Source organism: Pan paniscus, chromosome 8 (assembly GCF_029289425.2).
Source record: "Pan paniscus chromosome 8, NHGRI_mPanPan1-v2.0_pri, whole genome shotgun sequence".
Taxonomy (NCBI): domain Eukaryota; kingdom Metazoa; phylum Chordata; class Mammalia; order Primates; family Hominidae; genus Pan; species Pan paniscus.
The window spans coordinates 75553706-75566569 of NC_073257.2; the positions used below are offsets into that span (position 1 = coordinate 75553706).

At 35.8% G+C, this 12864-nt stretch overlaps 1 protein-coding gene across 7 annotated transcripts in view; it reads right to left on the minus strand.

Moving 5' to 3' along the window:
• The window catches only part of JMJD1C (jumonji domain containing 1C), a 357142-nt gene that overhangs the window by 201446 nt on the left and 142832 nt on the right, over positions 1 to 12864 (minus strand). For all 7 annotated transcript variants that reach the window (XM_034930652.3, XM_063607433.1, XM_063607434.1 and 4 more), the window contains one exon: positions 11625 to 11789. Coding sequence is in view for 2 of the 7 variants with exons in the window: in XM_063607431.1 (XP_063463501.1) it covers positions 11625 to 11789 (165 nt within the window). In the remaining 5 variants the exon portion in view is untranslated. The remainder of the gene's footprint in view (positions 1 to 11624; positions 11790 to 12864) is intronic.

The following is a 12864-nucleotide window of genomic DNA, read 5'->3' on the forward strand; positions in this document are numbered from 1 at the left end:
CTCGTGATCTCAGCTCACTGCAACCTCCACCTCCCAGGTTCAAGCGATTTTCCTGCCTCAGCCTCCCAAGTAGCTGGGACTACAGTAGAGACAGGGTTTAGCCATGTTGGCCAGGCTGGTCTCGAACTCCTGACCTCAGGTGATCTGCCCACCCTCGCCTCCCAAAGTGCTGGGATTATAGGCATGAATCATCACGCCCAGCCCCTTACAGAAATCAATCTTATAATACTGATATTGATCATCTAATGTATCAGGAAATTTAGTTAAAGCCTCCTCAGGGTGTAATAATGATGGAAAATGAATAGCCTAAGGAAGAATTAGTTAACCATCAACTAATTTTTCTTCCTCTTTCTTTCTTTTCTTCTTTCCTTCCTTCCTTTTCTTCCTGTTTTCTTTCTCTTTCTCTCTCTCTTTTCTTCTCCTCTTCTCGTCTCACTCTGTTGCCCAGGAGTGCAATTATGCAATCTCGGCTCACTGCAACCTCTGCCTTCCAGGTTCAAGCAATTCTCGCCTCAGCCTCCCAAGCAGCTGGTATTATGGACGTGCACCACCACACCTGGCTAATTTTTGTATTTTTAGCGGAGATGGGGTTTCACCATGTTGGCCAGGCTGGTCTCGAACTCCTAACCTCAAGTGATACCCCCCACCTCAGCCTCCCAAAGTGCTGGGATTACAGGCATTTGCTACCGTGCCCAGCCCATCAACTAATTTCTATGCCAATAGTCCTGCATGAATTTTTCGTAAGATACAAAAATAGTGGTAAATCCGGGGGAAAATGAGTAATTAAATTAGTACAAGAAAATGATGTACATAATGGCTTTATAAATTAGATTGACTGTTTATTTAAATGTACACCTATTCAACACTGGCTCCTCCCAATATTAGGCATATTCAAAAAGTTACTACTGCAATGTCTGTCATATAAAACCTAAATGTAGACGTTCAAATATATTCATTTTGCTTTAAGAGTGTAGGCCAAAGGCTAGGGCATAGCCTATACACCAAAGAAGAAAAAGATGCCTGGGCTTCCACCTTGGCAACTGAGAGATGATCTCCAGGGCTCTAGAATATCTTGCTTCTTAGGAGTACCTGGCTTGATAGGAGTGTTTTCGTTTGCCTGGAGGCTTTGGCCACTGGACAGTTTAACAATGTGATTTACAATGGGGGCTTTCGACATTCCAGTATCAATTCTGACCTCCAGAAGAAGTGAGAACTAAAGTTATTAGTCTGACCTCCCAGAGGCCAAAGCTACACCTTTCAGCTAGTATGTGATTTTGAGCCCCAGTAAAACTGGAAAATCAAAGACTCAGATGAGTTTCTTCACTGACGAAACTCACATACTGTGGACATAAAAAGATAATGCTGGACATGACTGCACAGGGAAAAGAGTCTGGACTCTACCCTAAACATCTCTTCCCCTGGCTGATTTTAATTCGTATACTTTCTCTGCAATAAACTGTAGGCATGAATGTAACAGCTCTCAATGAGTTATATCAATCTTCCAGTGATTTATCAACCCTGTGGATGGTTTTGGGAATGCCTCAAACTTGAAACTAGTGCCAGAAGTGAGGGTGTTCTTACAGAGGTTTCTCTCACAGTGTACACCTACCTAAACTCACTGCAGTGCTATACTGAAGTTTTATTTATATACTGTCTTGCTTGATCTTCACTACTCTGTGTGGTAGATATTACTATTATGAACACAGTGAGACATACAGAGTATAAATGACATTAACAGTAAATGGAAGAATCAGGATTTGAACCAAGAAATATGCCACAAAGTCTATGTCCTTAACATATTATGCTACCTTCCTTGATAACTGCTATTTTTCCCCCCAATTCTAACGTTCAAGCCATGCAAATCTAGAAGTAAACAAGAAATTCAGACAGACTTAAAACAAGCCTTAAATAATCTTCATTATATTTTACTTTGTTATGGTTTAAGCTGTCATTTTTATTATTAAGTGTTAATTCTTTGTATATTAAGGACAGTTTTTTAAATGCTGCAATAGCAAAACACAAATAATACCTATCAAAGTATATTAACAGAAACATAAAACAAGTTTACTAAAATAACTCATTTGAAGAAGACTACCTCCAAAATATAAAATACTGAATAACATCATTATATGAAATTTCCAATTTGCTAGGAAATAATAGTTGTTTTTTAGGGAAAAGACAATTTTGGTCAGGCAAAATTCTGCCATAATATAAAATAATGATCTCCATTACTTTATAATATATATATTTTCCGTTGAGACAGGGTCTTGCTCCATTGCCCAGGCTGGAGTGCAATGGCATAATCATAGCTCACCAGAGCCTTGTACTCCTGGAGTCAGGCAATCCTCCCACCTCAACCTCCTGAGTAGCTGGGACTACAAGGCTTGCGCCACTACACTAGGCTAATTTTTTTTTTTTTTTGGTAGGGATGAGGGTATCGCTATGCTGCCCTGGCTGGTCTTGAACTCCTGGACTCAAGCAATTCTCCCGCCTCAACCTCCCAAAGTGCTGGGATTATAGGCATGAGCCACTGTCCCTGGTCTATAAGACTTTTTAAATACATAATTCTAGTGCTGATGTAATTAATATTTTTTTACTTAAATTTTCTCTACATTTTCCTAAAGTATGTACAATTATCACTTTTAAAGCTGCATAATATGCCAAAATATTAATTTAACAGCATTCACAAATTGTTGAACTTCAAGGTTGTTCCATTTTTCTTTTCCTCTTTAATAAGACTGCAATAAACATCTTTCTTCTAATAACATTAAGCCTTTCATTTTTTTAATCTGCAGCTCCCACCACAGTGTCTAATTCGTATGAAGTACGTGACAAACATTAGCTAAACTGAATACACTTTTTAAAAACTGTTTTTCAAGCATCGTTTCCTAAGACTAGAATTAATGAATCAAAGAGTATGAACTTCTTATGGTTCTTATAACATAACTTTCCAAAAGAATAATGTCATTTTATAATCCACAAGATATGAGTGTGTGAACTCGTTCATTGCAATACATGCCAGTATTAGAGTTTATCATTTAAAAAGCTTAATATTTTATTATGTATAATTTGATCTCTTAAAGTGCTTTACCTTGTAGAGAAATAACAATCCTGAAGTTATATTGTCATTACTTCCATTTCATTATTTAACAAAGTACAAAAAGACATGCAACTGTTTATTCTAATTGTGGAAATTCAATTATAAATATGTAAAAACTCTTTAAATGAACATACTCCAAAGTTTATTTCTGACTTGGAAGGTGGCATATTTTCACATTTTAGTAAAATTTGCTTGAGGCCATAATCTAAACCAACTTTGATAACTGTTGGATATAAAGGTAATCTTGTCCCAAAGAGCAGTGAACTCTATTCTCCTTTGAGGGGGTTTCTTTTGGAACAGATAGTAAGTAAAAAGCACTCTCACTAAGAGAATATTTTAAAATAAATAAATTGCTAAGAGTTTACGTGTTTATGATGTCATCACAATTCCTGGTTGAACCAGAATTGCCTATCTATGAAGGAAAAGCTACATTGAGAAAAAGTAGTCTGAGTTTCCTAAAACTCAATTCAGAAATTCAAGTAAATTATCAAAGATTTGAATATTTAAGTCAATCGTGAGGACTTCTGTTTCTTCCTTTAACATCTTTAAAATAACGCATTTCAGGTAATTTTACATTTTTCCCCTTGGTGATTTCAGGAATCAAATTTGTACCTGATGAGAATTGGCATTATAAGCTTTTTAGTATTTTTTATTATATATTGACATGTTTAAAATTGGTAACTCACAGTTTTACCACAATTGGGTGATTCTGCTTTCCTGTCCTTTGATATTATCATATGTTAATAGTCAGAAAACTTGTGATAACTCCCAGTAGGGTTCTTTTTCACTAGCTGGGTTGCAGCACATTCATCACTTTAAAATAAGAATTTACTTTCTGAGATGGGTAAAGCACTGTGCTAGACTCCAAGGAACCATACATAGATGACTAAGACATGACTCCTGTCCTCAAAGAACTTACAATCTATTAAGGGAAGACAGACATGCAAACAAATAGGTATAATACAAAGCAGAATGTGCTGATTGTTAAAACAGAGGTACAAAACAAAGTTCTATAGGAGCACAGGATGGTTATATAGGAGCACTGGTTGGGGTGATCTGGAAGGCTGGGCCAGCGGAAAAGTAGTAGGAAACTCTGCCCCTTAGAAAAGACAGCAGTGTTACAGCCCACCTGGGTTAGGGTCGAAGCCCCACTCCCCACAGAAGGTTTTCCTAAAGGAGATGGAGCCAGGGCCCTAACCCAGTTAGGTAGGTGATTCGTTGATTTCAATTATGAATGCCAACACTTTCTTTCCCTGGTGCCGATAAATGTGCTTTCACAAGTATTTTACTTTATTAAAAAGTAAATAAAATTTAACAATCTATTAAGTAACTTACATGAAGACGCAAGTTACCTCAGCCTACAGCATTAGAATGGCCTCAAGTGGTACTCTGATTGTACAGGACCAAGCAAAAAAAGACACCACTTCAGCATCTTACATGTGGTGCTCCCATAAATGTTTTGCTACTGATATCCTAGAAAGAAAGAGGAACCAGACAATTCCAGAGAAGGAGCCTGGGTATTATACTATCCATATTTTGTTGAAGATGCAATTATGTTAAGTTTTAAAAAATATACTTCAAAATATGTTAATGAGACAACAGGATTTGTTTTTGTCTTGTCACGATCTCAAGAACCAGCAGGTACACTGCCAGTTTCCACTAATTTCTAGGTATAAGAGGTAGACAAGATAACGTAACTGATATGTAATATTAAACAAGTACCACACGAGGAGTGAAACAACTAGAAAGAAGATAATAAATACAAACATGTTTAAATACAAAAGAACATAAAGCAAGTATCATGTGCACAGAAATAGAAACATTAAATTTGTAGAAAATTAAAGACAAAGTATTAGTTTCTACTGTTTCATTCTATTGCCATCTCATATACAGATCCCTCAAATTTCTCAAATCTGTAGATATAGTATTTCATTACACTGTAGGAATTTTAAAACGCTTAACTTTATAATTGCTGTTTATAGACATCCTTAAAGAAGCCAAATTTTAATGAAAAAAGGAAACAATAAAATCTCAGTCATATCAACTGTATATAAATGTTTGCAAAATGCTTATGAAACTTAAATTGACTATTTTCTTAATTATTACAAACAAGCATTCTCACTTCACTTGTTTATTAATTTTTACAATCTCCTAAAACAAAAGAAAAAAGGAAGGAAGGCAAGCACACATAACCTGACTACTGGAATTAATGACAATATCCCATTGTATAGACTTTAAAAATAAACATACAATTCAAAAAGACTTACTATCAAACAACTGGCTAAGCAAACTATGAAATATGACAAAAAGGTTATAATATCTGTAATAATATAAAGAAAGCTCATAACAAATATAAAAAACACAAAACCCTAATAAGTACTAAATAACAATTCACTAAAAATACAAGTTGCTCATAAACATGAAAAAAATTCACCCTATTAAAGGAATGCAAATTGAAACAACGAAATATTATTTTCAAATATCCAATTAGCAGAGAAAGAGTAACATTCAATGCTGCATCCCCTTAGGATGTAAAACTCCTCCTGTTTTGGCCAAATATTTGTGTTTTAAAACAAGATAAACTGCAAATAAATAATTAATGCTTACAAGGGTGTGATGAGTGAGATAAAAACACCCCAACACTGACTGAGGACAATGGCAGTCAGTACAACCTTTAGACAATTTGTGAAGAGTGTCAGGAGATAGATTTTTGTGGCTTTCAAGTTCATACCCTGTGATTATTAATTCTACTACTATGAATATACATTTTAAAAAATCAGAGATGCAGACAAAGGCTTGCAATGGTATTTATCCCAGTTACTTATAATGCTCCCTAAAACTGGAAACTACAATGTCAAACATTAAGGAAATGGGTCATTATAAGATTAAATATTATGCAGCCATTAAAAATGATCTTAAATTACTACTCATGAAGAGAAATGTAGAGGATAGATGTTAGGCAAAAAAGCAGGATCTACAATTTTAATGCAGTGTTAGCTAAAACTATGTTTAAAAGAAGGCAGAGATTTTGTACTTGCTAATTTGCCAAATTCATTTATTAGTTCCAGTAGGCTTTGTTGTGAAGTCTTTATGGTTTTCTAAGTATAAGATTATATCATCTGTGAACAGACACAATTTTACTTCTTTCTTTCCAATTTAAATGCTATTTGTCTTTTTCTGGTCCAATTTCTGGACTATAACTTCAAATACTACGTTGAGTGGACATGGCAAAAGCAGGGATCCCTTGTCTTATTCTTGATCTTAGAGGAAAAGCTTTCAGTCTTTCACCATTGACTAGGATATTACCTAAGCAACAGGATATGAAATCAACACATAAAAATTGGCTTTTTTTTTTCTTTTTGAGGCAAGGTCTTGGTTTGTCACCCAGGCTGGAGTGCCCTGGTGCAATCACAGCTCACTGCAGCCTTGAATTTCTGGGCTCAAGGGATCCTCCCACCTCAGCTTCCCAAGTAGCTAGGACTACAGGCTCACGCTGACTAGTTTCTATATAACAATAATGAATAATTTGAAAATGAAATTAACAAATAATTCCATTTGCAAGAGCATCAAAAAAGAATAAATTACCTAGAAGATGAAATAAACAAAACTACAAAACATAACTGAGCAAAATTAAACATAAGTAAAAAGACACCCCTGTTCAAAGACTAGAAGACTTAATATTTACACGTGTGTGTGTGTGTGTGTGTGTGTGTGTGTGTAGTTTTAGAGACAGGGTCTCACTCTGTCACCCAGGCTTGAGTGCAATGACACAATCATGGCTCACTGCAGCCATGAACTCCTGGGCTTATGCAATCCTTCAGACTTAGCCTCTCAAGTAGCTGAGACTATAGGCGTGAGCCACCACACTTGGCTTATTTTATTTTATTTTTTTTGCAGAGAAGGGGTCTCGCTGCATTGTTCAGCCTGGTGTTGAGCTCCTGGCCTCAAGCAATCCTCTCGCCTTAGCCTCCCAAAGAGCTGGGATTATAGGTGTAAGCCACAGCACCCAGCCCTTAATATTAAGATGTCTACCACCCAGATCCATCTACAGATTCAATTCAATCCCTATCAAAATCCAAGTGACCTTTTTCTGGAGAAAAAGAAAAATCTCTCCTGAAATTCATACAGAATCTCAAGGGACCCTGAATAACCAAAACTATCCTGAAAAAGAAGAAAGTTGACGGAAAAACATTTCCTGATTTCACAATGTACTACACAAAGCAACAGTAATCAAAACAGTGAGCTGGTATCAGCATAAGAACAAACATATAGACCAATGGAATGGAATAGAAAGCCCAGAAACAAACCCTTGCATATACAGTCAAAATATTTTCTGTAACAGTGTCAAGACCATTCACTGGGGCAAAGGCAGTCTTTCCAACAAATGGTGCTGGAAAAAGTGGACATCTACACGTAAAAAAAAGCTGGACCCTTACATGATATTCCAAACTTAAAATCAATTAATTCACCAAAATTTGTGATCTAAAACTATACAACTTTTAGAAGAAAACATAAGGGGAAAAGCTTCATGACATAGATTTGGCAATTTTTTTTTTAATACAACAACAAAGGCATAAGCAACAAACGGAAACAGACAAGTTGGGCTTCATCAAAATTTAAAACTTTTGTGCAGCACAGGCCACTGCTAACACAGTAACAAGGCAACCTGTAAAATGAAAGAAAATGTTACCAAATCATGTATCTAAAAGGGGATTAATATCAAGAATACATAGAGAAATCCTAAAACTTAACACCAAAAAAAAAACAAATGATCCAATTCAAAAACAGGCAAAGAACTTTATGAATAGATATTTCTCAAAAGACATACAAATGGCCAAGAAGCACATGAAAAGATGCTCAACATCACATTAAGCATTAGAAAAATATAAAACAAAACCACAATGACATGCCATTTCACACCTACTGAGAAAGTAAATACCAAAAAAAAAATGAAAGTAAATGTTGGTGAGGATGTAAAGAAACTGGAACCCTTACACAACGCTGGTGGAAATGAAAAATGGTGCAGCCACTTGGAAAACAGTATGAAAGTGCCTCAAAAAATTAAAAATGCAATTACCATCTGATCCAGCAATTCTACTCCTGGGTATATACCCAAATAGTTGAACACAGAGGCTTGGGCAGATATTTATACAGCCATGTTCATACCAGTATTATTCCCTATAGCCAAAAGCTGGAAGTGACACAACTGTCCATTAATGGGCAAATGGATGAAAAGAACGTGGTGTATAAACACAATGGAATGTTATTTTGCAATAAAAAGGAAGAAAATTGTGACACATGGTTTAACATGCATGAACCCTGAAGACATTGTCAGTGAAATGAGCCCGTTACAAAAGGACAAATACTGTATAATTACATTCATATGAGACACTCAGAGACCGAAAGTAGAATGGTGGGCCAGGAAGATGGGGGAATAAGGAACTGCTCTTTAATGAGTACAGTTTCAGTTTTGCAAGACAGAAAATGTTCTGTGTTTGGATGACAATAGTGGTAACACACAACACGAATGTACTTACTACCAATGACCCGTGTACTCAAAAACAGTTAAAATGGCAAATTTTATGTTAAGTACATTTTACCACAATTAAAAATTTTTATTAAAAAATTTAGCAGAGGGCCAGGCATAGTGACTCATGCCTGTAATCCCAGCACTTTGGGAGGCTGAGGCAGGCAGATCACAAGGTCATGAGTTCAAGACCTGCCTGGCCAATATGTTGAAAAACCCTGTCTCTACTAAAAATATGAAAATTAGCCGGGCATGATGGCAGGCACCTGTAGCCCCAGCTACTCGAGAGGCTGAGGCAGGAGAATTGCTTGAACCCGGGAGGCAGAGGTTGCAGTGAGACGAGATTGCACCACTGCACTCCAGCCTGGGCGACAGAGCAAGACTCTGTCTCAAAAAAAAAAAAAATTTAGCTAGGCATAGTGGCACACATCTGTAGTCCTAGCTACTGGGGAGGCCAAGGTGGGAGGATCTTTTTTGAGCCCAGGAGTTCAAGGCTGCAGTGAGCTGTGATCACACCACTGCACTCCAGCCTGTGTGGAAAAGTGAGATCTTGTCTAAATAAATAAAATAAAATAAATAGTATGGCAAAAAAAAAAAGGAACCAGAGCAATATGTTTCATAAGAAAATATATCAAAAATTATATATATTAGTATATATATAATATATATGAGTTATCTCTTAGTAATAGGACTAAAAAGATAATCTTCTATTACTTTCATACCACAGTGTTTTTCAAATTTTTCATCACTTTTTCTTTTGTGTATGATAAAGTTAAAAAGAAAAGGTTGGTGATTGTTTAAGTAGGCCTAATTTCAAAGCTAAGAGGTTTTCAACAGAAACAACTTTGTAAAATTATGACAAAATTATCATTAAACAGTATTTTCCAATAAAAATTCTCTCTAAAATCAGTATTTTATGAATACAACAGAAATTCATCTCAATCTTAATTGCCTTTAAGAAAGGGCAAAATTTGGCTGGGCACGGTGGCTCAGACCTGTAATCCCAGCACTTTGGGGGGCCGAGGCGGGTGGATCACGAGGTCAGGAGATCGAGACCATCCTGGCTAACATGGTGAAACCCAGTCTCTACTGAAAATACAAAAAAATTAACCGGGCGTGGTGGTAGGCGCCTGTAGTCCCAGCTACTCCGGAGGCTGAGGCAGGAGAACTGCGTGAACCCAGGAGGCAGAGCTTGCAGTGAGTCGAGATCATGCCACTGCACTCCAGCCTGGGCAACAGAGTGAGACTCCATCTCAAAAAAACAAAAAGGCAAAGATTTTTCTAAAGCTTTATTAATTTTTTAACTCTGATACTGATGTATAGTTTTTCATATTATTGATGCTACTGCTTCGTGCTTTTGAGAATTCTCATATAAAATTCACCTATACGTCTAATTATTCATAATTTCTCACAAATTGTATCCAGTTTTTGGGTTAAGGTCTATAAAATTAAAATCATGCTTTTGGGTTAAGGTCTATAAAAGTTTAAAATGGTTTAAACTTTTTATATGAACAATTCAACATACTCATTAAATATTTTTTAAAACCTACTATGGATAAAATTATCTTCTTTAATTTGCTATGCAAAATTTCCTATTGAAACTGCAGGTCACAGACAGATATTATTTTCATCTTTCAATATTATATTTTGTTTTTAAAAATGCCACTGATTCCATTCACTCTCTTCCCTCCCTTCCTATCCTGTCTTTTTATTCATATCTCCACTGACTTCTTAAAAAAGAATAATCAAATAAACATCTATTAAATTTCTATTCTATACAGAAAGGCATCAGGATTAACTAAAATAGAAAATTTATATGCATTAAAATTATTAGCAAGCAGAAGCTATCCTTGTAATTAGTTAATTTGCAGACTTTAAAAATTGAAAGGAACTACCCTAACTCATTAGTTATATCAAATACCTGCAATAATGTTTCAGCAGCTTTTAAAGTATTTCTTTGATAGTAACATAAGAAGAAAACTTTACAAATATTGCAAATTTGTTATATGCTAGATGTTCTGCCAGAAAACAGCGATAACAATACTTAAATGAATGTGGCTCTTTTCCTAATACAATTTAATGACCTTGTTTACTTCCTGTTTCTTTTCTTAAATAAAACTCTTCAAAGTACCAGAGAATTTACTGAAACTTATTATATTTTCTTAAATGAAACATGTCCTGATAAGAAGTAATTTAATCCATTACCTGAATAATTACACATTAAACATCTATCACCCACAATGATTTACTGATTAACAAACCAAGAAGAATTACTCGTTATTAAATGTTTTAATACAAAGTATGTTCCATCTCCCACTTAACAAAGTTTCATTCAGCAAAGTTGTTCCACGTGGCATACAGTCAACTATCTCTCAGGTCCCTTTAATCCAATTTATATTTTAATTTGATAGAATAAACTTATTCATTAACTACATACGCTGACAGAATACTAACAAAGAGACACCTAAAGTTGTTTTAACAAAATGAAGGCAGTGTTTTAAAATCTCTGCCAGATTCATCAGAGACTCTTCAAAAATATTAATTTATAAATCAGTAAGATGAATCTAAACTTCTATTTAATTCTTAGTCTTAAATTTTCATTTATTCTTTTTTTTTTTTTTTTTGTTAAGAGATGGGGTCTCACTCTGTTATTCAAGCTGGAGTGCAGCGGTGTGACAGTAACTCACATTGACTTGGATTCTTGGGCTCATGTGATCCTCCCACCTCACCCTTCCAAGTAGCTGGGACCACAGGTGTGTGCCACCACATCCAGCTTTTTTTTTTTTTTTTTTTTTTTTTTTTGGTAGAGATGGGGGTCTCGCTTTTTTGCCCAGGCTGATCTCCAACTCCTGGCTTCAAGCAATCGTCATGCTTCAGCCTCTCAAAGTGCTAGTTTTACAGGTGTCAGTCACCAAACCTGGCCTTTGTTTTGTTGTTGTTGTTCTTTGTTTTAAACGAACAAATGAAAATGCTTAATGAAACAGGAATAGATCTTACCAATGCAGGCCACTGAATCTGTTTGCTCTTTGATCCCTGAGTCTGGCTAGGGTCATTCCTTTTGGCCCAGATTAAGTGGTATTCCACCAAGAAAGTTGAAAAATCTTCATAAACTTTAACCCACTCTCGTTTATCCCATTCAAGATCATCAAATTCCACATACACCTATGAAAACAAAAACACAAAATTCAATTAGCAAAATAGAAGAGTGGTATATCTTTTTTTACTAATGCATAATAATTGTACATATTTATGGGGTACATATGATATCGTGATACATGCACACAATGTGTAATGATCAAATCAGGGTAATTAGAATATCCATCACCTCAAATATTTATCATTTGTGTTAGAAACATTTCAAATCCTCTTCTAGCTATTTTGAAAAATACAATAAATTATTGCTAACTATGGTTACCATACTGTGCTATCGAACACTAGCACTTACTCCTTCTATCTAATTGTAGGAAGCAGAAAGGGGAACTCTAGTACACTGTTGGTGGGAATGTAAATTAGTACCTCCAGTATGGAAAACAGTATGGAGGTTCCTCAAAACACTATAAGTAGATCTATCATAGGATCTGGTAATCCCACTGCTGGGTAAATGTCCAAAAGAAAGGAACGTATATTGAAGAGACAGCTGCACATCAGTGTTTATTGCAACACTATTCCTAAGAGCCACGATAATGGAATCAACCTAAGTATCTATCAACATATGAATGGGTAAAGAAAATGTGGTATATATACACAATAGAATACAATTAGGCCATAAAAAAGAATGAAATCTTGTCTTTTGCAGCAGTATGAATAGAACTGGAGGTGATTATGTTATATGAAATAAGCCAGGTACAAAAGACAGATATCACATGTTCACACTCATATGTGGGAGTCAAAAACATGGATCTTGACCCAGCATGGTGGCTCATGCCTGTAATGCCGGCACTTTGGGAGGAGGAGATGGGAGGATCACTTGAGCCCAGGACTTCAAGATCAGCCTTGGCAACATAGTGAGACTCTGACTCTCACAAAAGAGAAAAGTAAAAAACTTAGCTGGACATGGTGGCACATGCCTTTAGTCCCAGCTACTCAGGAAGCTAAGACAGGAGGATCGCTTGAGCCCAGGAATTTGAGGCTACAGTGAGCTATGATAGCTACAGTGAACTATGATCGCACCACTGCACTGCAGCCCAGGTGACAGAATGAGACTCTATTTAAAAAACAAACAAAAAGTGGATCTCAT